This window comes from Canis lupus, chromosome 5 (genome assembly GCF_011100685.1).
Source record: "Canis lupus familiaris isolate Mischka breed German Shepherd chromosome 5, alternate assembly UU_Cfam_GSD_1.0, whole genome shotgun sequence".
NCBI lineage: Eukaryota > Metazoa > Chordata > Mammalia > Carnivora > Canidae > Canis > Canis lupus.
The window spans coordinates 41,352,379-41,375,558 of record NC_049226.1 but is presented as its reverse complement, the minus strand read 5'-3'; the positions used below and the strand labels follow the sequence as shown (position 1 = coordinate 41,375,558).

At 41.6% G+C, this 23,180-nt stretch overlaps 1 protein-coding gene across 4 annotated transcripts in view; it reads left to right on the top strand.

Annotated features, from left to right (window-relative positions):
- PRPSAP2 (phosphoribosyl pyrophosphate synthetase associated protein 2) overlaps nucleotides 1–23,180 on the top strand; it is a 48,851-nt gene that overhangs the window by 6,472 nt on the left and 19,199 nt on the right. For 3 of the 4 annotated variants that reach the window (XM_038537079.1, XM_038537081.1, XM_038537078.1), the window contains 5 exons: nucleotides 221–273; nucleotides 3,927–3,993; nucleotides 7,857–8,029; nucleotides 10,678–10,793; nucleotides 19,811–19,866. In XM_038537079.1, the coding sequence (XP_038393007.1) occupies nucleotides 221–273; nucleotides 3,927–3,993; nucleotides 7,857–8,029; nucleotides 10,678–10,793; nucleotides 19,811–19,866 (465 nt within the window). Of the gene's footprint in view, nucleotides 1–220; nucleotides 274–996; nucleotides 1,077–3,926; nucleotides 3,994–7,856; nucleotides 8,030–10,677; nucleotides 10,794–19,810; nucleotides 19,867–23,180 lie in introns of all 4 variants that reach the window. The other variant, XM_038537080.1, reaches the window with a different exon arrangement.

The following is a 23,180-nucleotide window of genomic DNA, read 5'->3' as shown; positions in this document are numbered from 1 at the left end:
GGCCTTCTTGGGTTAGGCCTGGGATGGCGGGTGGGGGATTAGATAACAGAGTGACTTAGTAGTAGCATATCTGCTTTAATTTTATAAAAAGAGTGCCTCTATTTCATTTTGCCTTATCTTCTTTTTAATGAATTTATTAAGCATCCTTAAATAGTTAAGGTGTTGGATAGATACTATCTCTGTTACCTTTCCAACTTTTCTCCCCCTTTCTCTTCTCTAGGCGGCTGGGGGTGGAGATGGGCAAAGTGCAGGTTTACCAGGAACCTAACAGAGGTGAGCTATCTTAGACATGCACTGCATTGATTTTTTTTTTTTTTGTGGAATGTGCCATGCTGGCTCTGTCTTTCATCCTCCACTCTTGAAACAATTGGATCGAGTGGCTGGTTAGTCCTGCCTGCAGGAAGTTGGGTGGGCAAGGTGGTGAGAGTAGTGCTCCAGCTCCTACTGATACCAGCTGTATATAGAGTATGTGGGAGCTTGGACTCCAGCTCTCAAACCTCTAATAAAAACTGCAGAGATGCATGAAACCTGTACCCTGAATGGAAACACTGCTCAGAAGTCATATGAGTTTATGTCACTTTGGGCAGGCTGAGAAAACCCTGTGTGGCCACAGTATTAATTGGTTGTTAATTCTTCTCTCTCTCTTTTTTTTTTTTAAGATTTATTTACTTATTTGGGAGAGAGAGTACAAGTGGAAGGGGAAGGGGGAGAGGGAGAGAGAATCTCAAGCAGACCTTGTGCTAAGCATGGAGCCTGATGCAGGGCTCAGTCTCACTACCCTGAGATCATGACCTGAGCCAAAACCAAGAATTGAACGCTAACCTGACTGAGCATCCAGGTGCCTCAGTTGGCTGGATTCTTATTTCCCTCAAGCTGTCATGGACAAGACTTCATGAAATGCTTGTTAGGAAATGCTTTTGTTAATTGATTTATATTATTACATAAGCGTCTCAAGTTGTGAAAGCATATGTTACTTAATCTTTGTGATTTCTCTAGAAATGGTGGATATTTGAAATTACCCTAGGAAAAGCGATGGAAAGCTTGCATGGACTTGAGGGTCAGACCACTTATTCTTGGCAAGTTATTTAACTTTTCTAAACTACAAATGATTAGGGCTATTTTGAAGATTAAATGTGATAATTTGCCCAATACAAAGTCCTTAGCACATAGTAGGTGCTCAGTAAATGCTGGTTCCCTCTCGTTCTCCACTGTAGGATTTTGTCGATATTTATTTATTTATTTAAAGATTTTATTTATTTAGTTGTGGGAGACACACACAGAGAGAGAGGCAGAGACATAGGCAGAGAGAGAAGCAGGTTCCATGCAGGGAGCCTGATGTGGGACTCGATCCTGGGACTCCGGGTTAATTTTATTTTTCGATTTTATTTTTATTTTTTAATTTTTAAAATACTTATTTGAGAGAGAAAGAGTGAGCACAAGCAAGGGGAGGGTCAGAGGGAGAGGGACAAGCAGACTCTCTGCTGAGCATGGAGTCTGACGGGCTCGATCCCAAGACCCTGAAATCATGACCTGAGCTGAAGTCAGGCTCTTAACCATCTGAGCCACCTAGGCATCCCTTTAGATTTTATTTTTAAACAATCTCTACACCCAACATGAGGCTCAAACTCATAGTCCCCAAATCAGAAGTGGCACACTCCACCAACTGAACCAGCCTGGTGCCTCTAGGATTTTGTCAATTACTTAAATAGAGAACTTAAAGACACTTTGATGAAAAGGCACAAAACTCTTTTTCCAGTATTTATTTCTCCATTACTGCCTTCTCTTTCCTGTCTCCCAAGATCTCCCATGTGGCTTCCATAGGAAAAATGTGTAATTAAAAAAAACCTGCAGGGAGAGTTTGGAGAAGGGTCTACTGCCAAAGGGGATTGCGTGATGTCCTTTGTGTAGTCTGGGAAGGGGGGGTAGGGAGAGCTGGTGGTGGAAGGCCCAGGAGGAGGTTGGCCCACCCTCCAGGTTCATGAATGAGGGCAGAGAAAGTAGTTGGTGTTTATTGTGAAGGAAGGCAGGAACTGACATTTGTGCATTCCTCACTGTTACCAGATACTAAGGAACTGCTGCGTTGAGGGATAATGTTACATATGAGGTCCCAAAGTAGGGGAGTCAGGGTTTAAGCCCAGGTCTCCCTGATTCTAAAGCTCATTTTCTTTCCTTGGTACCATATTCCTTTGTAAACATGTATTTTGTTTTTTCCAACTTTTTGAAAAAGATTTTATTTATTTATTCATGAGAGACAGAGAGAGAGAGAGAGGGGCAGAGACACAGGCAGAGGGAGAAGCAGGCTCCCATGCAGGGAGCCCGATGCGGGACTGTATCCCAGGACTTCAGGATCACGCCCTGGGCCGAAGGCGGCGCTAAACCGCTGAGCCACCTGGGCTGCCCTGTTTTTTCCAACATTTTTTTTTTTTTAATTTTTATTTATTTATGATAGTCACACAGAGAGAGAGAGAGAGGCAGAGACACAGGCAGAGGGAGAGGCAGAGACACAGGCAGAGGGAGAAGCAGGCTCCATGCACCGGGAGCCTGACGTGGGATTCGTTCCCGGGTCTCCAGGATCGCGCCCTGGGCCAAAGGCAGGCGCTAAACCGCTGCGCCACCCAGCGATCCCTTTTCCAACATTTTTAATGAAAATATTCAGACCTATAAAAAAGTTCAAAGAATAGTGCAGTGAATATCCATATGCATGTCTGCTGCTTGGATTCAACAGGTAACATTTTGCAATATGAATATGTGTGGTACCTTTTTTCTTTTCTTAAAGATTTTATTTATTTATTCATGAGAGACCCAGAGAAAGAGGCAGAGACACAGGCAGAGGGAGAAGCAAGCTCCATGCAGGGAGCCCGATATGGGACTGTATCCCAGGACTCCAGGATCATGCCCTGGGCCGAAGGCAGGCACCAGACCGCTGAGCCACCCAGGCACCCCTGTGTGGAACCTTTTGAAAGTGAGTTGCAGGTGTCAGGTCACTTAAGCCCCAAATGCTTGACCATGCGTCTCAAGAATAAGTATTTTCTCCTGCATGAATACAGTGTTGTTCTCATACTCAAAGAAATTAACAACCATTCTCTAATTATCTAATATCTAGTAATCTGTATTCAAATTTCCCTTGTCCTGAAGAGCCTTTTATAGCTGTTTTGTCTTTTTTTTTTCCAAACCAGGATTCTTGGCTCAAGTAATAATGTTTTTTATTCTAATCTAGAACTGTTCTTTTCTTCCCAGGACATTGACTTTGAAGAATGTCTCATTCTGTATTTGTCTAATTGTGGCTGATCGCAAGTTTTTTGAGAGTAGGGTTATTGGACCTTATTTGTCTTTACTCTCACAGCATTGTTATAACATTTATTGTCTAATAAATTCTTAATTGTTGCTGGTTTTATGACTGAATATGTGATTTCCCATAGAGATACTGTGCTCAGTGTGGCACAACACTCACTGCCTGGATAAGAGAAGTAAGAAGGGTAGATTTACTTGTTCCAAGTCAGAAATTGAATTCTTTCTGAAGCACGTAATGTAACCCGACATGTTTTAAAAGTGTGGTTGGGGGGCCTGGGTGACTCAGTTGGTTAAGCATCTGACTCTTGATTTTGTCTCAGGTTGTGATCTCAGGGTTGTGAGATCGAGCCCAGGGTTAGACTCTGCACTGGGCGTGGAACCTGCTTGAGATTCTCTGTCTCCCTCTCCCCTCCCTTTCTCCCTTTCTCTAAAAAAAGTTAAAAAAAAAAAAAAAAGTGTGATTAACTCCAGTGTGCTCGTTATCCTTTATAGCATCTAAAGCCTCATGAGTTTAACAGTTCCAGTTTCATATTTTATAACATTAGGGATGAAGCAGATTTTTTGATGTACATATTTTCAAAAATGTAAATTGTGTCTTTTTTTTACCCCCCTCACTTCTTTCCTTTTCCTGCCAGAAACAAGAGTGCAGATTCAAGAATCCGTGAGGGGAAAAGATGTTTTCATCATCCAGACTGTCTCAAAGTGAGTCCTTATCCAATAGATACGATGTTGTTCTCTGGGTTTTTCTTTCTAGGCATGAGCGTTTAAAATAATAGCAGCTGACTAGACAGGAAGAATTATGATCATTTGGAAATTGGTGTGTCGTATTCTGCTAATTTTTCTGACCTAACTGCTGACTTTTACGTGTTTGTTCCATGTTTTTGAATGGTGGAAGTAACCAAGTATTGGAGTAGAGGTTCTTAATGAGAACAGAACCCATTATATTGCCTCTCAACCAGAATTTTGTAAAACTCCCAGGGAAGCTCTTCTAGTTCCCCCCCAAAAAGGTAGGAGGAAAGCTGTGTATTTACTTGAGGTTTTTAAAGCTCTGGCTGCAGGTAATTTAAAAATGATCACCATTTCTTATGTTGTTTAGATAAATGAGCTGAGAAGGTAAAAGAATGTATTGAGGGAATATGTATTCCTCTTTGGTGTGGTGTTTGACATACGTGTGTCCTGGAAATTGTTGAGGCTGCAAGTGTATAATCTGAGTGCAGAGGAGTCAGTGCAATGAGGTTGGTCTGCGTCATTTTTTAAAAGACCACTCTGTCCATACATATCCCCAAATGCCTCTGTATTTGAAAGTTCTTCACTCAGAGTGATTCTTAATAATGTCTGGAGATCAGTTTGTGTAGGGCATAATTTTTTAGCTTAGAGATTCTAATTTTGCTGCGTGTTTATATGTATAATAAATACCAAAGAAGGGGAACAAGAGCCAAGTTTCAGGAGAATTTAGACTTGGGACACACATACTTTCATCTACATTTTGAACATCTGTCCAGGTCTTTGGTTCATGGGGATGAGATCTTGTAGCCACCTGGCTCTTCCAGGAAGAGGAGTTAAAGGGGACTTGTCATTGCATCCCATGCCCTCCCGGGAGTGTGTGTGCCTTGAAGGGAGGGGGTGGCTTGCCTTTGCCGAAGTTCCCTTGTTTTCATTTCTTCTGTGCCACTTAGCATTCTTGGCAGACCTGGGCTAGGAAGCTCCCAGTTCTCAGAACCCCTGCCACCACCTTCTTTACCCAGATGGCTGAAGGGCTGGGGTGCTAGTGGAGGACTCCCTGTGCCCACAGCTACTCTACCCCTCCTGACATTGGGGTGGGGATAGCGCAGAGCACAAAATAACTTAGGTTGCTCCTGGCTGTCTGCAGTGCTTTTATCTCCTCACAGACACGTGTGAATCCATTTGGATGAATGCAGAGAAGTCGCTTATGTTACACAAGGGGATAAGTGAGCCTTATAGGCCAAATTGGACTTAGAATTCAGGGCTTCAGCAGCATGACTCATATAGTCCTTCCTGTTTCCAGGTCCATCCATTCCTGTCCTTTTATTTCTATTTGGTTTATTTCAACACTTACTATTCTGCCCTTGCCTTTTGTTGGTTTCTTATTCCCTTAGCTAAAACTGCCTGCATGTCTCATTTTTCATTGTTCCGAACCATGACCTTGTGTGAACTCACTTCATCTTGCCAGAGAGCCTGGACATCGGGTGTTTATGAAATAGTTAATGTTGAGATTTGATGTTGTCAGATACGTGTTATCTTTCATTTTAGGACAGATTAACAGTGGGCACTAAAAGTATCAGAAAAGTTTTAAATGAAGAGAATGCTGCTCTTGGCTCCATTTATCCAGTCATTCAGACAAGTTCATGACTTGAGGTTAGTGCTGGTAAGCCTGTCAGCAGCTCCAGAAAAATGGTGCCCTTGTAGTATGGCGTGGGGCCCTTGGTGTAATTCTGTGCCCACTGTTGGGTCCTCTCCTTCTACCCTTTCACAGACAGTGCTTTCCTGAAAGTCTGCTTTTCACTCTTGTGAGACCAGGTCAGATATTAACATATAACCCAGTCACCCACATGTTCTGGGTTTCCTTTCACTCATTCATTCATTAACAAACACTGATTGAACGTCAGCTGCATGCCAGTCACTATTTCAGGTGTTCAAGATGCGTGAATGATTAAAACAGATAAAGACCGATGCACCTGGGTGGCTCAGTGGTTGGGCATCAGCCTTTGGCTCATGTCATGATCCAGGCGTCCTAGGATTGAGTCCTGCATCGGGCTTCCCCACAGGGTGCCTGCTTCTCTCTCTGCCTGTCTTTGTCTCTTTCTCTGTGTCTCTCATGAATAAACAAATAAAAATCTTAAAAACAAAACAGATAAAGACCCTTGGCTTCATGGAGTCTATTTTCTGAGACATGCAATTAGTTAACTATATACTTATTGACTTAGTAACTGAGTATCTACTGATCATCCAGTTTGTCAGAAGCTGACAAAGACCTCAACAGTGTGGCAGGGGATTGGGAGTGATGTAGGGAGGGAGTAGAGAGAGGGCAGGCCAGGCAGGCCTCAGCAAGGAGGTGACAGGAGAAGGTAGGGGCAGAAGCCAGGTGGCCAGCCAGGGAGGAGCACTTTCCAGTTGGGGAGAGCCCCAAGGGGTCTCAGTGTGAGTGAGGACTGACATGATGTCTAGTGTGACCAGACTGGGGGGCGGAGGGCATGAGAGGGGGAGCAGAGAGGTGGGGTGTCGGGCAAATCATAGAGGGCTTTGGGAGCCATCATGGGGCTGTAGGCTAAATGGGAAAGCATTTCTGGATCTTGAGCAGAGGAGTGTGTGATGTGACTTGCACTTGAAGATCCAGCCAGCCACCCTGAGGAGAACAAGCAGCAGAGGGACCGCTAAAGAACAGGGAGGCCTGTGGTGGCAGACTGCGCCTGTCACTGGCTTGACACAGAGCACACCTGGCCTGGCCCCTGTGCAGCAGTACAGTGGGGATATGCTGTGACCTTCTGGAGACAAGAACAGTGAAGGGGGCACCTCTTTTTTTGTCCTGAGTAAACTGAAGGAGGAGTGTCGCCATCTACTGCTATGGAAAAGGTTTTATGATGAAGCAGGCTTTGGGAGGCAAAGAGCAGTTCAGTTTTGAGGGGTCTTGACAGACACTTGAGTGGCACCATTGTCAGGTAGTGGTTGGATTTGCTAGACTGGAGTTGAGAAGCTTGGACTGAGACTGTGACCTTGAGTCTCCAACTTCTAGAAGCTGTGAAATTAGATGAGAAGCCCAAGGGATGAGGGGAGGTCGAAGAGAGGTGCAAATGAATGAGTGTTAGGAAGGTGGGGAGGAGGGGAAGCTGCAGAAGAAGCCAGGTGAACAGCAAGGAAGTCCTAGAAGCCCAGTGGGTGAAGCTGGGCAAGCAGCTGTGGACACTCAGGTGAGAGGAGAACTGTCCTTGGATCTAGGTGCATGGAGGTCATTGAGGACCCAGATTGGAATGCGTTTGAAAGAGGCAAGATGAGGTGAACCGGAGATATCTGAGTGTAGACAACTCTCTTGAGATGTATACACAGGGGAGGGAAGAAATAGGCCAGTGGGAAGAGTGGTCACCAGTCGTTTCTAATGCAACAACAGAGTTTATAGTCCGATGGGTACAAGCCCAGGGAGTGTACAGAATTGATGGCAGAGGCAAGAGGGAGAATTACTGGAGCCTATCTTCCAGTAGGCAGGAGTGGAGAGGAGGGCGAGGGGTGCTTAGGGTGTCATTGTGAGGCCTAATTGCAGAGTAACTGGTGTAGAAAGTTTTCTCTGCCTGATAGTGAAGGGCTGGCCAACTTGGAGGGTGGGAGCTCATGGAAGGCTCTCTTCTGACTGAGTAGTTTTTACAGGGAAAAAGGAAGTAGGTCAGTAGCTGTGAGGGGAATGTGGGAATTCGAATTCGTTTGTGCCTTTTCTGTGTCTCGAGCCTTAAGGCTGTAGAGGCACACATAGCACATTGCTGCTACTTTGTGGGAACAGGGAGATGTTAAACACATGTCTTATGTTCCTTGCTGGGATTTTCTTTCTTGAAATGCAGGGATGTGAACACCACCATCATGGAGCTCCTGATTATGGTGTACGCGTGTAAGACCTCTTGTGCCAAAAGCATTATCGGCGTGATTCCCTACTTTCCTTACAGCAAACAGTGCAAGATGAGAAAAAGAGGCTCCATTGTTTCTAAATTGCTGGCTTCGATGATGTGCAAAGCTGGTGAGAATGGCAGATACATGACATTTATTGGGGGCCAGGGCATTTTATGTTTACCTTGGAAAGTGTAAACCATTTTCTTAACTAAATTAGAATGTGGAACAGAAAAAAGACCATTTTTTAAGACCGCTAAGTTACAATGAGAAAACACAGAGAATTCTCTTCTGTTCCCCACAACCTAAAACAAAGTTAAGGAGAGTGACTTATTTTTCCCTAAGTTCTTTGTTTAAAGAATTATATTAAAACAACAAGTTACAATCACATTTAAGTTGTTTTTGAAGGGGAAAAGGGCATTTTAGAACCGAGCACTCTTAACATGGCAACTTTTATTTTAGTCTCTTCCCAGGGTGGATTGGCATATTTTGCAAACCATGTGCACTATTTTGTGTGGTGCGTTTTCAGGTCACATCCTAGGCATCCCCTCTTGTTTCTAAATAACCTTCTCATAACCTTCAGAGTTATTACATGTGTGTGTAACCATGTGGGCGTGTGTGTGTGTGTGTGTGTGTGTGTGTTTGTATGCAACTCTAGAAGCCACATATCCCAGAGCACTGGTACAGAGGGGAAAGGACAAAACAGCCCCATATCACTGCATTGAACACAGACACTTACTGTGAAATAGAGTTTGTGTCTATTTTTTTTGCATTCCAAAGAAGGCAAAAACAAAACAAAACAAAACAAAAGAAAAACAACCCACTCAAAAACCCACACACCCAAATTTGTCATTATTTGATGACACCCGAAGCCCAGCTGCCTTAATGTATAATGTATTAAACAGTCTTCAGAGTTTTAAAAGCTGGCTGAAGGGAGCAGGCTAGCTCACTGGATCTTCCAGAAAGATTCTGCTCATCTTTTCTTTTGGCCTTGATCCTGGCTGGACTGCCAGGTTGACTCTCTTTCTCTTCTGGGCAAGTTTTGCTTTTTTTTTTTTTTTTTTTTAATGTTTTATTTATTCATTCATGAGAGACACAGAGAGAGAGAGAGGGGCAGAGGGAGAACCAGGCTCCATGCAGGGAGCCCGATGTGGGACTCGATCCTGGGTCTCCAGGATCAGGCCCTGGGCTGAAGGCGGCGCTAAACCACTGAGCCACCGGGGCTGCCCAAGTTCTGCTTTTTAAAAAACTTTTCCAGTTAGACTTTCCTTATTCTGGTGATCATTTCAAGTATCCTGTAAGGAGCCAGTGAGGATGAAGGTTCTTCATTTTGTCCAGAGACAGGCCCATGCAGTTTGTCTTAAGATCAATATTTGTCTTAAGTATCTATCTTAATATGGCTTTGCTATGCCTATTAAGGAAACTTCATGGAAATATAACTTGCTTTAATAGAATTATCAGAGACATTTCTTCATTACTATTATCTTTGTTATTTTCAGACTATAAATTGATGTGAAAATCATGTATCTGTGTGGAAAAACCACCCTCTCTTTCCCTTCTTTTTTTTTTTTTTTTTTTTTAATTTTTTATTTATTTATGATAGTCACACACAGAGAGAGAGAGAGAGAGGCAGAGACATAGGCAGAGGGAGAAGCAGGCTCCATGCACCGGGAGCCCGACGTGGGATTCGATCCCCGGTCTCCAGGATCACGCCCTGGGCCAAAGGCAGGCGCCAAACCGCTGCGCCACCCAGGGATCCCTCTCTTTCCCTTCTGAGTAAGGAAAAACCCAGTTCACCTCCTGTTTGTCTCTTCTACTCACACACAAAGGGGATTGCTTCTGACACTTCTGGTCACCAAAGGTGTAGGGGTTTTCCCTACACCTAGCAATTCTCCATGACACTGGCTGAGTATCCTACAATTCACTTAAATTCTGGAGATAGTGTCAAATCCCACAGGTTAAGGGCTCAGTCCCATAACCTGCCCCTGCCCCACTCACCCATGCTAGCTGCAAGGCCAGATTGTCACCTCTGCATCTGGCCAATCTGCTGTAAATCACAGATTCCCAAGACCCACATGTCGGATTCAATTAATTTGCTCGAGCAGCTCACAGAACTCCGGGGAACTACTCACTCACTGTTTGCCACTTTATTGTAAAAGCATATGATAAAGAATACAAGTGATAGAAGAGATACGAGGGCACAGGATGTGGGGAGGGCTGCAGAGCCCTTGACCTCTCAGCATGCACCACTTGCCCAGAGCCTCCACCTGTTCACCAACCTGGTGCCCCCCCTCTCTCCCAAGGCTCTGCCTCATCACGTAGGCGCAATCAATCATTGACTCCATTCCCAGCCCCTCTTCAGTCTCTGGAGAATGGGAGGTGGGGGCTGAAGATGCTAAACCTTTTTTTTTTTTTTTTTTTTGGTGCTAAACCTTTAATCACAGCATGGTCTTTCTTGGTCTCCTCATCCAAGAGCCCACCCAGAGTCCCCTCATTAGAACAAAAGGTTCTTTTGGTGCCCTTATCACTTAGGAATTTACAAGGGTTTTAGCTAAGAGCCCTGTGTTAGGGACACAGGTAGAGACCACTATATAGGTTTTCTATTCTCATCGTCTTATTGAACTAAAACATCTGAGAAATAAAGACACTAAGTCTTTTTGATGAGAAAGCAATTTTTAAATAGCTATTATATATAGTATTGTGTTTTATATATGCTTAGTTCGTACATATCGACTGGTTATTTGACCACTCGTGTTTTTGTCTGCTTTGTTTCCAAAGGTCTAACCCATCTCATTACTATGGATTTACACCAGAAGGAAATTCAAGGCTTCTTCAATATTCCTGTTGATAATTTAAGAGCTTCTCCCTTCTTACTACAGTATATTCAAGAAGAGGTGAGCTGGCTCAAACTTCTGCATTTTAACATTCTGTTTAAGGTTGAAAAGATACATTTCCATTTCCCTGGGCAGTCTGTAAAGGATTAAAACTTAGTGTATTCTGCTTGAATATTTCCTGGGATGCCTGAGTGGCTCAGTTGATTAATATCTATCTGACTCTTGATCTCAGGATCATGAATTCAAGCCCTGTGTTGGGCTCCACTGAGCCTCGCATGGAGCCTGTTTAAAATATAGTAATAAAATAATGAAGTACTATTTACTTTAATAAATGTAATTCAGTATATTTTAAAATTTCTAATCTATAGTTTCTTTGTTTTGCTAAGCTCTTAAAATTGCTGTGTTTTCTTTGGGGCCTCAGGTACCTAGGACCGGACTAGTTGTGATCATGGCACATAACTCTCATCATTGGTCCATGTATAGACCTGGCCCTCATTTCATATCTATTGCTCTTCCTTGCTATCTGTCCATCTGTCTGTAGTGGTCAGCATCCAGGATCTTACCACTCAGCAAGAAAACTTGATGCATCATAACTGATATCCACTAGCGTGGTTCTTTTGTGTCACATCCCCCCTACCTCCTCCCACTGAGGGAGCTACCATCTTGAATCTTGTTTCCTCTTTTAATTTCCTTTATATAGGGATCCCTGGGTGCGCAGCGGTTTGGCGCCTGCCTTTGGCCCAGGGCGCGATCCTGGAGACCCGGGATCGAATCCCACAACGGGCTCCCGGTGCATGGAGCCTGCTTCTCCCTCTGCCTGTGTCTCTGCCTCTCTCTCTCTCTCTCTCTCTCTCTCTCTCTGTGACCATCATAAAAAAAAAAAAAAAAAAAAAAAAAAAAATTAATTTCCTTTATATATGGTCTTATATCTTTGTACACATAGAGAGACTATTCCAAGACAAAAACATGTAAGATAGATATTTTTTAATTTTATTAGAAAAATAATCAAATTGTGCGATTTTGGGGGAATATTTCACTTTATGTTGCATTAGTAAGCTTCTTCCAGGTTGAGGGTCACAGTGCATTCATTTGAACTATTGAGAACTACTCACCGTGCAGCTTTACCACAGTTTACTTGTAAGGGTGTTGCCGTTGTGATTGTGCTCCTGTGAGCACTCTTGTCTGTGTCTCCTGTGGCACACAAGCAGAAGTATATCACGGTCACATACCTAGTGTAGTTTTGCAAGGTGAAATGGCATGTGAGTGTTTGATTTTTCCCAAAGCAGTTACGCCAACTTTCATCCCCCCCCAGCAGTAAATCAGATGCTCTGTGGATCCGTCTTGTTTCAACACTTAGGTTACCAGAATTTACAGTATTTGCTAGTTGAATGCACTGTGGTGTCTTGGCATCACTTTGATGGATAGATCTCTTATGATGTAAGAAGTTGAACATCTCTTTGTATAATTTCCTTTTTTATGAAAAGGCGCTAATGTACTTTGTTCTTCACTGGTTTTATGTGTGTGTTGTTTTCTGAGCTACAGGCATGCTGTTTTGTATTCTAGATTCTAGCTATTTGTTAGTATTGGTTTCATTAGGTAGTCTAGATGAGTAGACATATTCAGTTTTTTTTTTTCATTGAGGTGAAATCCATGTAACATAAAATTAACCAGTTTAAGACAATTTGGTGGGATTTAGTACAGTCAGTGTTGTATAACTGTCTGTATCCTTTGTCTAGTTCCAAAACTTTGTCATACTCCAGAAGAACACCCTGTACTCATTAAGTAACTACTTACCATTCCTCCCTCCCCCTATTCCCTGGCAGCTACTCATGTGCTCTTTGGCTCTGGATTTGCCTGTACTGGACATTTCATGTACCTGGGATCATGCAGCATGCAACCTTTTTGTGTTTGGCTTTATTCACTTAGCTTAATGCTTTTGAGGTTCATCAATGCAGTAATGTGTATTAGGACCTCATTCCTTTTGAAGACTGAATAATATTCCACCGTATGTACATACCACTATTTGTTTATCCATTCATGTGTTGATGAACATTTGGATTGTTGCCACTTTTTGACTATTGTGAATAGTGCTGCTGTGAACATTCTTGTATAAGCTCGCTCCTTCCTTCCTTCTTTCCTTCTTTCTTTCTTTTCTTTCTTTTCTTTCTTTTCTTTCTTTCTTTCTTTCTTGAGCAAGCAAGAAGTATATGCATGTGTGAGCAGGGGGAAAGAGGCAGAAAGATAGGGAGAATCTCAAGGAGGCTCCACGCTGGGAGTCACAGGACTCGATCTCACGACTTTAAGATTATGATCTGAGCTGAAATCAAGAGTCAGATGCTTAACCGACTAAACCACCCAGGCGCCCCTCTTGTATAAGTTTTTAAGTGGACATAGGCATTTATCGTGGCCATATATTTCATTTCTCAGATAAATACTTAGGATTGGAATTACATGGTCATATGATAATTCTGTATTTAACTTTTTGAGGAACTGCCAAACTGTTTTCAATGGTGCCTGCAGCAGTTTACATTCTAATCAGGAGTATATAAGATTTGCAATTTCTTCACATACATACTGACTTACATTTTGATTATAGGTATTCTAGTGGTTATTGTGGTTATAAAGTGGCATCTCATTATAGTTTGATTTGTATTCCCCTAATGATGTTGAGCATCTTTTCATGTGTTTATTGACCATTTGCATATCTTCTTTATGCTTTTTAAAAAATGTTTATTTATTTAAGTAACCTCTGCATCCAACATGGGGCTTGAACTCACAACCCTGAGATCAAGAGCTGCGTGCTGTAAGGACTGAGGAGCCCATTTTTTAATTGGGCTGTTTACCATTTTATTTAGTTCTTATTATATATTGGACACTAACCTCTTACCAGGTATATGATTTACAGATATTTCCCACCATTCTGTAGTTTGTCTCTTCACTATCTTGATACTGTCTTTTGATGCCCAAATGTTTTAACTTTGATGAAGTCCAGTTTATCTCTTTTTTTTTTTTCGTTATTCATGGTTTTGCCCTAAGAAAGCATCAAATCCAGAGCCATTAAGATTTACCTCTGTGTTTTCTTCTGAGAGTCTTATAATTTTTAGATCTTATATTTAGGTTGATCCATTTGGAGTTAATTTTAGTATATGGTGTGAAGTAGGGGTGTAACTTTGTTTTTTTGGATATGGTATCTAGTGGTTCTAACACCATTTGTTGAAAAGGCTATTTCCCAACTGAATGGCTTTGTCAAAAAAAACCAAAAATTCGTCCATATACGTTTGTGTTTATTTCTAGTCCTTCTAGTCCTTCATTGGTCTATGCATCTGTCCTCCCACAATTAACCCTGGCTCTCAGTAATGAAAATAAATTTAAGTATTTTTGAAAGAGAGAAATATAAAAGAGTTTGCCTATTTTCTTTAAAGTTATACACAAGAAGCATACAGACTATAAAAAATCCAGGAAACAATACAGAATAGAATTTACCTGAATATGATTCCCAGTTGAGATAGAAAGGATAGGAGAGGGATCCCTGGGTAGCACAGCGGTTTAGCGCCTGCCTTTGGCCCAGGGTGTGATCCTGGAGTACCGGGATCGAGTCCCACATTGGGCTCCCTCCATGGAGCCTGCTTCTCCCTCTGCCTGTGGCTCTGTGCCTCTCTCTCTCTGTCTCTCATGAATAAATAAATAAAATCTAAAAAAAAAAAAAGAAAGGATAGGAGAGCAACAGCAAGTGTGTTGATAGGGCAGGGAAGTGGGTCCATCCAGAGAGAAGCCCCAGAGGATGAGACAGACTTAGGTATGTGGGAGAACATGGTCCAGTTAAGAACTGTCCATGTGAAGGATCCTACAGCTTTGGGAGAAATAGAGCAGTCGGTGTAGACTTTTATAGACTAATGTTTACATCTTCTGAATTTTTAGGATGTGTCCACTCAAGGTACAGGCATGTTGTGTGCTCACATATTGAGGCACAAATGGCAGTAATGCCTTTTGGGAGGTGCCCGTTTGGCCTACTGAGTTTGCACTGCGGCATTGATGCTGGTCCAGAGGCCAGGCTTCAGTCTCCTTGAGCCGCCCTAGTTGTGGCCCCTAAGTGTAGGCCTCTACCTCTGTATAAGACTGCCTTCCCCTAGGAAAATCCCTTTTTAGGCTTCATTATTGAAAAGAATTGAACTCTCAGGGTTGAACTCTCTCTTATACCTTTCACGATTCAGCAGACAAAGGAAATGGCTGTTTTTGATGGCAAGCTATCAGTGATAACACCAAATGTGGTTTTAAAATTCTCTGTCCTTCATTCATATATTATAAATTTTATAAATATAAATTAAATATAAATCAATATAGGCTGTCGAAAATGAAATACAATATGGGAGCTCACTGTTTGAAAGGATTTTTGTTTGTTTTGCCTTTTATTGCATACTTGTCTTAGTAGACCATGTCTTACAGAATTGAAGATGCCACCAGTTAAGGCTTACGTTATTTAGATTGTCAGGAAAGAAGAAAACACTATGGATGATAGTGTAACACAGTGCCTTCATGTCATTTAGTGATCCTGTTCTGCAAGATTGATGCTGACATCTTCCTACTTGATAGCTCACACGCTGTTTCTCTCAAGTCATCCTTGGAATTTATGTGCTTTCTGCCACATGGAAGGAGTGTTCAGATAATTGGATGCTCACTGCCTTGCAGCTTTGCTGCTCTCTCCTGAGAGCTTGGTAATTTCTCCTGCCCTCAGTTACGCTGCAGTGCGTGTGCTAGGCATCATCTGAGGTTCAGTCCTTTCCAACCTCCACCTGCTGGTGTGGATCCTCATTTGGTAGGTCCCACAGACCTTGCAGGAAGATACGGACTTGAGGCCATTTCCTCCAGTGATGACTGATTCATGAGTGTGAAATGTACACCCTGCTGCCCATATGCCAGGTCTGTGGACATGCATGGTAACTGTTGATTTTAATGCTGTATTATAGGGAACTCTTGCTGGAGACATTTTAAGTGGCAGGTAAAGCCAGCCCATATAGAACCAGCAGTGCCTGTGGCTCATTTGAAATGAGAACCATAAGAATGCCATGGCCTTCTTCACCCATACCAGATAAAAAAGGCACATCACAGCTGCTGTGGGGCTGACAGCAGCTATAAGACACTACTGAGTTCAAGACATCTAAATCGGGGCACCTAGGTGGCTCAGTCGGTTAACCATCTGCTTTCAGCTCTGGTCATGATCCCGGGATCCTGCTCAGCAGAGAGTCTCCTTCTCCCTTTCCGTTTGCCTGCCACTCTGCCTAATTGTGCATGCTCTCTCTTTGTCAAATAAATCTTTTTTTTTTTTTTAAATCCAAATCATAGAGATACTAAAATGACCAAAATTGTTCCAGGTATTGATTAAATACAGTGCATGTTTTTAAGAAATGATTAAGCATGACAGTGACAGTCCTAGAAATCATTGGTCTGCACCAGGAGTTTTTAAGGAAATGATGAAGAGGAAGACCACAAGTATATATTTTGTTAAGATTTATTTATTTATTTTAGAGAGCACTTCACTTGTGCATGGATGCAGAGATATAGGGCAGAGGCAGAGAATCTGCAAGCAGACTCTGCTAAGAATGGAGCCCGACATAGGGCTTGATCCCACGACCCATGAGATCTTGACCTGAGCCAAAACTGAGTTGCTCTTTAACCAGCTGAGCCACCCAGGTGCCTCTATCTGCACCAGGCGTTTTTAAGGAAATGATGAAGAGGAGGGCTACAAGTATATTTCTATGGTGTGTGTAGAGAGCCCATCCCATTAATCTTTTAAGTAGGAGTTTCTAGAGTATCTTGTTTCTGATTCTTGAGTTGCTGTTGTTTTTTCCTCCATGTTCTTCTGGATGTCTTTGTATCAAGCCACTATCATCACAGAAACAAGATACGGAAGGGAATGAGAAACCAGGGGACAAGGATAGGCCTGTATAGCAAAGGAGCGTGGGGCGTATGTAGCGCCATTTGATTCTTTGTGATTCCATAGTGGTCCTGGTGATGTTTTCCCTTAATGGCGCAGGGGAAAATTTTAGAGTTTGGAAGCTGGCTTACATGGCGTTTTTTTCCCACTCCACTTGTTAGTAGGGGTGCTCTTCTAAAAAATGAAAAATGACACTTTACATTGACAGTCGCAGTGTAGGGATGTGCATGTGTATCTATAGTAATTCTGACAATGTTGGTAAAGCCTTGGGGCTTCCCTAGCCCCCCAGCCTGATCCTGGGCTTCTCTGCAGGGATAACCCTTGTTACCAGCTTGCTTTGTGTCCTCTGTCCTCTCTGACCTTTCTCTTTATTTTTGCCTCCTCATCTACACACATAGTTATAGATGTTGAGTTGGGGGTGCTTTTTTTTTCCCTCTAAGTCATGACCCCAAGATCAAGAGTCGCATGCTCTACCCACTGAGTCAGCCACCCCCCACCCCCGATTTGTGCATGCTTTTTTAAAAAACACAATTGACCTATAGCCTTGTTCTGCAGCTTATTCTTTCATTTGCTCTGCTGGTATGTAGAGGTCTTTCCATGCTAAGATATGTAGGTTTATTGCTTTGATGATAATTGCTACATAGTAGTACTCAGTTTAGATCAGCAATGTCCAGTAGAGCTTTCTGTGATCATGAAAACGTTCTAGCTATTGTCCAGTATGGTAGCTGCTCGTTGCATGTGGCTAGTGTGACCAGAGAGCCAAATCATCTTCTCTAAGTTTATTTAAGTTTAAATAGCTACATGTTTAACTGCTTAGTGTGCAAGTTTAAATGAGCCACAGGCTTTTTTTTTTCCCAACTATTTTCCTCTTGATTGTTCTAATTTTTTACTCTTTTAAGTGAAATATTTTATTTAAAGAAAATTATCATAAGGCATGCATGGCTAGCTCAGTCAGAGGATCATGCAACTCTTGATCTTGGGGTTGTGAGTTTGATCCTCACAATGGGTGTAGAGAACACTTAAGAAGTATCATAATACTGCATTGAAAATTCTTGTACTTACCTTTCTGATTACTTATGTGGGTGTTTTTCTGAAAAAATACTAGGAAGTGGAATTGCTTGATTGAAAACTATCTTTAAAACTTTATTTATTTATTTATTTATTTATTTATTTATTTATTTATTTATTTATTTATTATCTTTAATACTTTAATGGATATTGCAAAATGACAATTTCCTGAAAATTTAATGTTATAGGAAATTTCAGTTGTCCTAAGGGGCTGTATTAATTTATACTCCCGCTAACAGTACATATACTAGTATCTTGCCCTGGGCTCTTCATTTTGCAAACCGAATGACCAAAACAATATTGTATAATTTGAATTTTTTCCTTTCTCGATTTCTAGTGTGATCAGGCATCTTGTGTATGTTTTTGGGGGTGGGCAGGAATTTCCCCATCTAGTGGAGTTTCATTATTCTGCTATGTTTTTGAAATTTCAGCATGATGTGTCTGGGGTGAATGTTTCCATTCATTCCAGTAGATACTCACTGGGTCCCTTTCATTCGCTGGGCATTTTTTCCCTCTATGATTTGAGTGTCTTATCCCTTCTGTTTTCTCATTCTTTCCTTTGGGAACTATTAGATGTTGAAATTTTTGGATCTAGTTTCTGTTGTTTAACTTTTTTTTTCAAGTTTTGCATTCTTCTATACAGCATTGTGGGAAAATCTCTTGGCCTGATCTCAGTTTGTTCACCTGTGTCCATTCTACTGGCCCCGACAGCCAGCTAACTTTCTTATTTGGACTGTAATTATTCCAACCTCCTAGATTTCTTTTTGGTTCTTTTTCTTAACAAGTTGTTCATTCTTTATGGGTATGATTTCCCTTTTTAGCTCCTGATGAGAAAATAGATGTGTTTTCTTTTCTTTTCCTTCCTTTTTTTTTTTCTTTTTTTTAAGTTTATACCTGATAGGGGGCTCAAACCCAAGAGCCTGAGATCAAGAGTCATATACTCTACCAACTGAACCAGCCAGGTGCCCCCCAAATGGACTTGTTTTTATTAAAAAGTCCTTTAAAAAAAAGATTTATTTATTTATTTTAGAGGCAGGGAGCATGTCAGGGAGGGGGCAGAGAGGGAGGGAGAGAGACACTCAAGCTGACCTCATGCTCAGTATGGAGGCAGTGCGGGACTTGATCTCATGACCCTGAGATCATGACCTGAGCCAAAACCAAGAGTCAGATGCTCAACCACCTGTGCCACCCAGGCACTTCAGAGTCCTTTCTTTTAAAGCCTCCTTTTAATTTGTTTTATTAACTGTTTCCTTTGTTGTTACTTCTTCTCTTGGCTGGGTTTGGTGCTGTTTGATGATATTTGGTAAGACAAGTACATAAAACCGTTTAGACAGACTTCCAGCAAAAATATGGAAGGCACCTAAATTAGAATATTTTTTGCCAGTTTACTCCCTGATAGTATTGGATGAAATTATTAGGCTGTCCTGTGGAGACATCCAATCCATGTGGTTATGCTGGATATATCTGTATTAGAGCTGTCTTCAAATTAATCTTTTGTTCACTCACTAAGTATCATTTAATACATACTAGGCATTGTATGAGGTGCTAAAGGTTATTAATGCTTACATAGAAATTCAGTGATCTAGAGTAATTGTGAGAAAAGCAATAAGGATATATTGAATAAAATCAGGTAATTTAGTGTTTGTGTGTCTGGAACATAATTTGGAAATATGGCCAGGATGAAGTCAGAAACAAATTACTGCACGGCTTAAAAAGAGTTCTGTCTTCTAAACTCTTAGAAGTTGATAAGGGGTATATCTTCAATTAATGATCATCACCAGCACAGATCACTTCAAATGTCCACCAGTAGAAGACTCCAAAGTAGAGACCGATACTGTTGTTATTTTCTTAAGGGTTCTTCATATCTTTATTTAACCCCACCATCCTGGTCATCCTTTAACAAATTGGTGTCTTCAATATGCTGTGACTGAGACATGGGTAGTCATTTCTATGGACTGCACTGATTTGGAATTTGACAGTTAACTTTTTTATTGACTGTTGGGTGTTGGTGTGAGTGTTGGGTGTTGGTAGCCTTGTGGAGACAGGGGAGTAATCCCTGACCTCTTGTCTGTCACAGATTCCAGATTACAGGAATGCGGTGATTGTGGCCAAATCTCCAGCCTCAGCCAAGAGGTAGGTGGGAGCTCCTGACTACCCCTTGGGTCCACGTGGAGAATCACATCCCCAGTCGGATCCTGGACATTCTGGATTCTCAGTGCTTCTCATTGGTGTCCCTTATTTTTATTCTATGGGCGATAGTTTAAGAGATTGTCTGCTGACTCCATTTAAAAAAATGATGATTTATTTTCCTCTTTTTTTCAGTCCCAGTATGTAACCACCAGTTAAAGACATTTAGGTGTAGAGAAACCTGACCTAGTGTTTCTCTCACTTCTAGATTGGCAGCCTCTCCTGGATCTTCAAATCCAAGGTGTTTAAAATCCATGGTGTTTAAAATAACCAGTGGATATGCTTTGTAGTTGTTTATTTTTATTACAAGAACTGAGTAATTTATTAACAGAATTGTATCCAGCTGAGAGACCACTTACTAGTATGTGTTAAAAAATGACATTTTATTTTTATTTTTTATTTTTTAAAAAAGTGACATTTTTTAGAACAAAAACACCCTGAGGCACACAGATAGGGCTGCTGAGAGTTCCATGTAACCTAGAGTAACTGATGAATCAGTTACTTAAAGTGGTTTGGGGTTGAGAGGATTTCATATACCAGTGTTTTGTGGAGAAGCCACTTTGTTGGGAAGGGAGAGAACAAAAGCAAATGTAGGAAGAAAGGCTTTTTCCTGAAAAAGCTTTTTTTTTTTTGAAAAAGAAAGAGGATTGGAAGCAAGGGGCAGAGGGAGAGAGAGAATCTTAAGCGGGTTCTACACCCAACACAGGGCCTGGTGTGGGGCTTCATCTCATGACCCTGTGATCATGACCTGAGCCAAAAATCAAGTCACTTAAAAATAAAAAAATTAAAAAGGAGTCAGACGCTTAACCAAGTGAACCACCCAGGAGCCTCTAGAAAAGCTCTTTTAAGGGACATCTGGGTGGCTCAGTGGTTGAGTGTCTGCTTTCAGTTCAGGGCGTGATTCCGGAGTCCTGGGATCGAGTCCCACATCGGGCTCTTTGTATGGAGCCTGCTTCTCTCTCTGCCTGTGTCTCTGCCATTCTCCCTCTCTATCATGAATAAACAAACAAAATCTTAAAAAAAAAAAAAAAAAAGCTCTTTTAAAATTATGTCCTACCATTGAATGCCTTTGCTCCCTGGATCCCTGTGAAGCTCTTGCAGAATATAAGAAAGCATCAGTACCTCCGTCCTGGACCCTGAAGGCTGTTGATATTGAAGGATGAGGGAGAGCTTGCAGACATTAAGCTGGTGATTTAAAAGGTATTACAGTAAGTAGTTATCCATTATAAGTTAAGAAGGACATTTAATATATTAAATAAATGAGGCTGGCACTTGTGGTAAAAACACAAAGTTGCCATGTCCAGTGCAGCCAGGGCTACACCCACACGACCCTTCCTTCGAGAAGCTCTATCATCCTCTATCATCGGGGACCTGTATTGTCCATTTGGTTAAACTGTAGTAAACTGTGATTGGTTTTGGAGTATAAACATGTCAAACGCTTTTGGTGCTGGATCAGTTTTAATGTAGTAATTTGTTTTTCTCTTGTATACATGCTTTTAGTTGTTGTTAAGGCAAAAATCACGTAACACTATGTGATTAACACAATCACTTTAAAGAATTTTTTTTTTTTTTAATTCATTCATGATAGAGAGCTAGGCAGAGACACAGGCAGAGGGACCCCGATGCAGGACTCAATCCCGGGACTCCAGGATCGCGCCCTGGGCCAAAGGCAGGCACTAAACCACTGAGCCACCCAGGGATCCCCTAATTAATCACTTTAAAGTATACAATTCATTGGCATTTAGTGTCCTCACATTGTCGCGCAACCACCACCTCTCTCTAGTTTCAAAGCTTTGTCATCGCTCTAGAAGAACACCCCGTACCCATTAAGAAATCACCCTTCATTCCCTTCTCTCCCCAGGCCCTGGCAACTGTTAACCGGCTTTCTCTCTCTGCCTATTCTAGACATTGTGTATAAATGGAATCATACAATATGTGGCCTTTTGGGTCTGTTTTTTTTCACTTAACATTGTGTTTTCAAGGTTCATCCACACTGTAACATGTGTCAGTCATTCATTCCTTTTTTACAGCAGAATATTATCTACTGTGTGGATATACCGCACTGTTTATCCATTAGTATATTGAAGAACATTTGAATTGTTGCCACCAATTGTTGGCTGTTACGAGTAGTACTGCTATGAACATTGGTGTACAAGTTGCTGTGTCAGTATATGTTTTCATTTCTTGTGGATGTATACCAAGGTTTGAAAGTGCTGGCTATGTGATAATTCTATTGTTTACATTTTTGAGGGACCAGTAAACTGTAGCAGCTATATCATTTCACATTCTCACCAGGAATGTACAAGGATTCCAGGCTCTCTGCATCCTTATCAGTGCTTATTTTATATGTTATTGTTACTATGGCCATCCTGGTGAGTGTGAAGTGGTCTTTAAATGTGGTTTTGATTTGCACTTCTCTAATGATGAAGGATGTTGAACATCTTTTCATGTGCTTATTGGCTATTGTTATATCTTCAGAGAAATGTCTGTTCAGGTCTTTTGCACATTTTTTAATTGAGTTATCTTTTTGTGGTTGAGTTGCAGGATTCTGAATACTAGATCCTTATCAGATACGGGATTTGCAAATATTTTACCCCATCCTGTAGGTTATCTTTTACCTGTCTTAATAATGTCCTTCTACACACAGAAGTTTTTAATTTTTATGAAGTCTGGTTTAGCTATATTGTTACTGCTTTTGCTTCTGGCATCATACATAGGAAGCCATTGCTAAATCCAAGGTCATTAAGTTTTACCCCTGTGTTTTTGCCCAGTGGTTTAGTTTTAGCTTTTATGTTTGGGTTGTTGATTCATGTTGAGTTCATTTTTGTATATGGAGGGAGGTGTCAGGGTCCAGCTTCTTTTCCCTATAATTATCTGGTCATCCAGCACCATTTGTTGAAAAGACTATTCTTTCCTCCTTGAACGGCTTTGGCATTCTTGTCAAAAGTCATTTGGCCATAGATATTTGTGTTTATTTCTGGACTCTCCGATCTTCTGTCGTCTGTATGTCAGTACCACACTTTTGATTACTGTAGCTTTGTAGTAAGAATCAGATAAAAATGCTCACAAGTACACAGAAGTGGGAATAACACTCCTTGTGAATCCTCTACTGACACCAAGTGGGGAGTGGCCTTGTTACCACTGTTGGGGAAAGTCCTGACTCCACTAGGCCTCCCCTGACACCATCTAGTAGGGGAGAGGGAAAGACACTTCTTTACTGTTGAGTTGGGTTGGAAGTCCAGGGTTCACTCTGCACTGGG